The following is a 2,820-nucleotide window of genomic DNA, read 5'->3' as shown; positions in this document are numbered from 1 at the left end:
GCTACATCATGTAGCACCATGTCGCATCACGCTACATCATGTAGCACCATGTCGCATCACGCTACATCATGTAGCACCATGTCGCATCACGCTACATCATGTAGCACCATGTCGCATCACGCTACATCATGTAGCACCATGTCGCATCACGCTACATCATGACCCGTCATGACATGTATCATCTTTTTGTACTAGACCTCATCTTAATCATTCATTATCATGCAAATCTACATCACGCCGTGTCGTGTTACGTCTCGTGGTCCGTAAGATAACATCATGTTACATCTCATAATTGTCTCGTCCAGCTATCCCACTACATTAAGCCATGTTACATCACGTCAGATGATGATGACAAACACTTCATTGCCTGGGCATAACCCCCGTAACCTCTTACAACATCATCACGTAACACAGTTAATCATGTCGGCTGCCTTTCAGTGTGACGTCACGAGGAATGCGACACACCAGCACCTCTCCATGGCCAGTATGCAGCCATCATGTGTCGCATCACACGCGCCGCCGTGCGCTATGTTAAATTAAATGACGTTCTCATTAAGAATCTCTCGCTAGGAGGCGTGGACCACACGGCTGCCGACGTCACACGCGCAGTATGAGAGCAGACGTTATCCTGTCAGCCACGCTCTGATTGGTCGGCTGAGAATCTAACAATGTCACCGTGACGTCATTGGACCGTGATGTCATTGGAGCGTTACGTCATGGGACTGCGTTATCGAAGTCGTTAATGACTCGAGATTATCGAGTCGGTGGTTGGACAAACGCTGCTGTCGCTACGTCACTTTACACACGCACGCACGCACATACACACACGCACACACACACACACACACACGCACACACACACACACACAGTTAGATCAGCATCTCCCGCCTGACTCACCACCGGCCACCATTGGGCTCCACTTCCCACTGCTACGCCCCCTGGTGTTAGAGCGTGGAGTTAACGGCGCGTGCGTGCTCACGTTACAGGAAACTTCACGCGTTCGTGTATGATGCGATGGCACTGCAGTACCTTGTGGGGCAGGACAACGACTGCAGGCTGCTGCAGGTCGGGAGCTGGTTCGCGATGACAGGGTATGGTATAGCCTTCCCGAAGAACTCCAAGTTCATAAAGAAGATCAACAGACAAGTGCTCGCCTACAGGGAGTCAGGTACGCCACCTGGTGACGCATCAAGCAACAACCTTGCTCCGTTACAGAGAGCGGGTGGTGTTCATGGAGTCAGCTAATGTCTTATCGCAGGGATAGAGGGAAGGGGTCAGTTCATGTCACCTGATAAAATTGTTATCAGGGGGTCGGTTCGTGTCTTTTGAGAGGGATAGGGGTCAATGTATTTTACAGGAAAGGAGCATCAATATATGTCTTCTGACAGAAACAAGTACCAATTAATGCATTTTGACAAGAACCTGTATGTCAGCTTATGTCTTATGACCGAGGATAAAGAACGGTTTATGTTTTCTGCTAATTTGTAGGGATTGTGTCCACGCGTTCTGCTAGTGGCGCTAACCGCATGTGTGTGCGTGCGTGCGTGTACGTGCGTGCGCGCGCGCACGCGCGTGTGTGTGTATACGCGTGCGTGCGTGCGTGCGTGCGTGTGTACGTGTGGTGAGTGAGCGCTGGTGAATAAGAGTGTCGGCGTGTACGTGTTGCAGGCATGCTGGAGCGGTTACAGCGGTTCTGGTTCATGGGCGACTGTAAAAGGCAGGACCAGGAGAAGGAGGTGTCCAGTAACCCGCTTACAGATTCAAACATGTCTCCTCTACGTTCATCATGCTGCTCATAGGTAGGTACCTAGATCAAACATGTCTCCTTTACGTTAATCATGCTGCTCATAAGTAAGTACCTAGATGATCTGCAGCCCGGATATCCGCGCAAAGCGCGCAAACGCCTCGCGCAGCAGTGAGCAATGAAATCTTATTTCTGCGCTATATTAGACAAATTTCGCCAGTGGCCCTTTGGCTAGGCAGGATAAAGCGCGTATAATCGGTCAAGTTGAGGCGTTCCGAGAATACAATAGCAATGCTGTAATTGCTCGTGTTGCTGGTCGGCGCGTTTCCTTTTCGTCCTAGAAAAGCAATTTCCATTTCCGTTTCAGGCGCCCTGAAGTTTAAATTCTCGGTACATATGGCGTGGCATAGATGGCGCGGACGAGGCGCTTCTTGGAGGGATTCTTCAAGGATACATTTTCACACAAGGATCGGCCGATGTCGGCTTAGAACCTGGCTCCCGGCGGTGGAAGAGTTCCACACGCTGGCGCTAACTATAGACTTTAAGTAGTAGCGAGAAGAAACTGGCCCGAGTTAACGGTCGCGTTACCAAGTCTAACTCGCATCGTTGACGTGCGATTCAAATACGTAGCCATCTTAGTACCCGCCCGACGTTGATTGCTAAGCCCATTGATGTGAATGTTTGGTTTACAGCCGAGAATTTCCACTAAGATGTTATACTGGAAAAGCGGCCTGGCCCATACGTGCGAGAGTTTTTATCAACCTCTTGGAACCCCCGCGCTGCCGTGGGCGACCGGGCACGGTCGTGCGACGCACGTGCTCGGCGGTGGCCCGTGGCAGTTTTACCGACGAGCTAATCGCTACAATAACCGCCGCTGCACACTGACTACACAAATATATACTATGCGCAGCCAAATGTTTTTACGAAGACGGCGAGCGGCAGACATTGCCAAGACTCCTGCCTCGCCGGCGCATCACTGGCGGCCGAAGCACGGCCAACTGCTATACTCCAGACAATAGCTGGCTCGGGGAGTTTTTGCGCCGGCGTGACTTTCAGTAGTAATGATTTTGTACTT

General features: G+C 51.0%; 1 protein-coding gene across 1 annotated transcript in view; it reads left to right on the top strand.

Moving 5' to 3' along the window:
* Positions 1–2,454, top strand: part of LOC106815643 (glutamate receptor ionotropic, NMDA 2A-like) — a 19,133-nt gene extending 16,679 nt beyond the window's left edge. Inside the window, exons 3-5 of the mRNA XM_014820134.1 lie at positions 988–1,169; positions 1,670–1,744; positions 2,438–2,454. Coding sequence (XP_014675620.1) covers positions 988–1,169; positions 1,670–1,744; positions 2,438–2,454 — 274 coding nt within the window. The remainder of the gene's footprint in view (positions 1–987; positions 1,170–1,669; positions 1,745–2,437) is intronic.
* Positions 2,455–2,820: the final 366 nt, after the last annotated feature.

The sequence above is a fragment of the Priapulus caudatus genome, unplaced genomic scaffold, assembly GCF_000485595.1.
Source record: "Priapulus caudatus unplaced genomic scaffold, Priapulus_caudatus-5.0.1 Scaffold1167, whole genome shotgun sequence".
Taxonomy (NCBI): domain Eukaryota; kingdom Metazoa; phylum Priapulida; class Priapulimorpha; order Priapulimorphida; family Priapulidae; genus Priapulus; species Priapulus caudatus.
The sequence above is the reverse complement of the archived record's forward strand: the minus strand, read 5'-3'. Positions and strand labels throughout refer to the sequence as shown.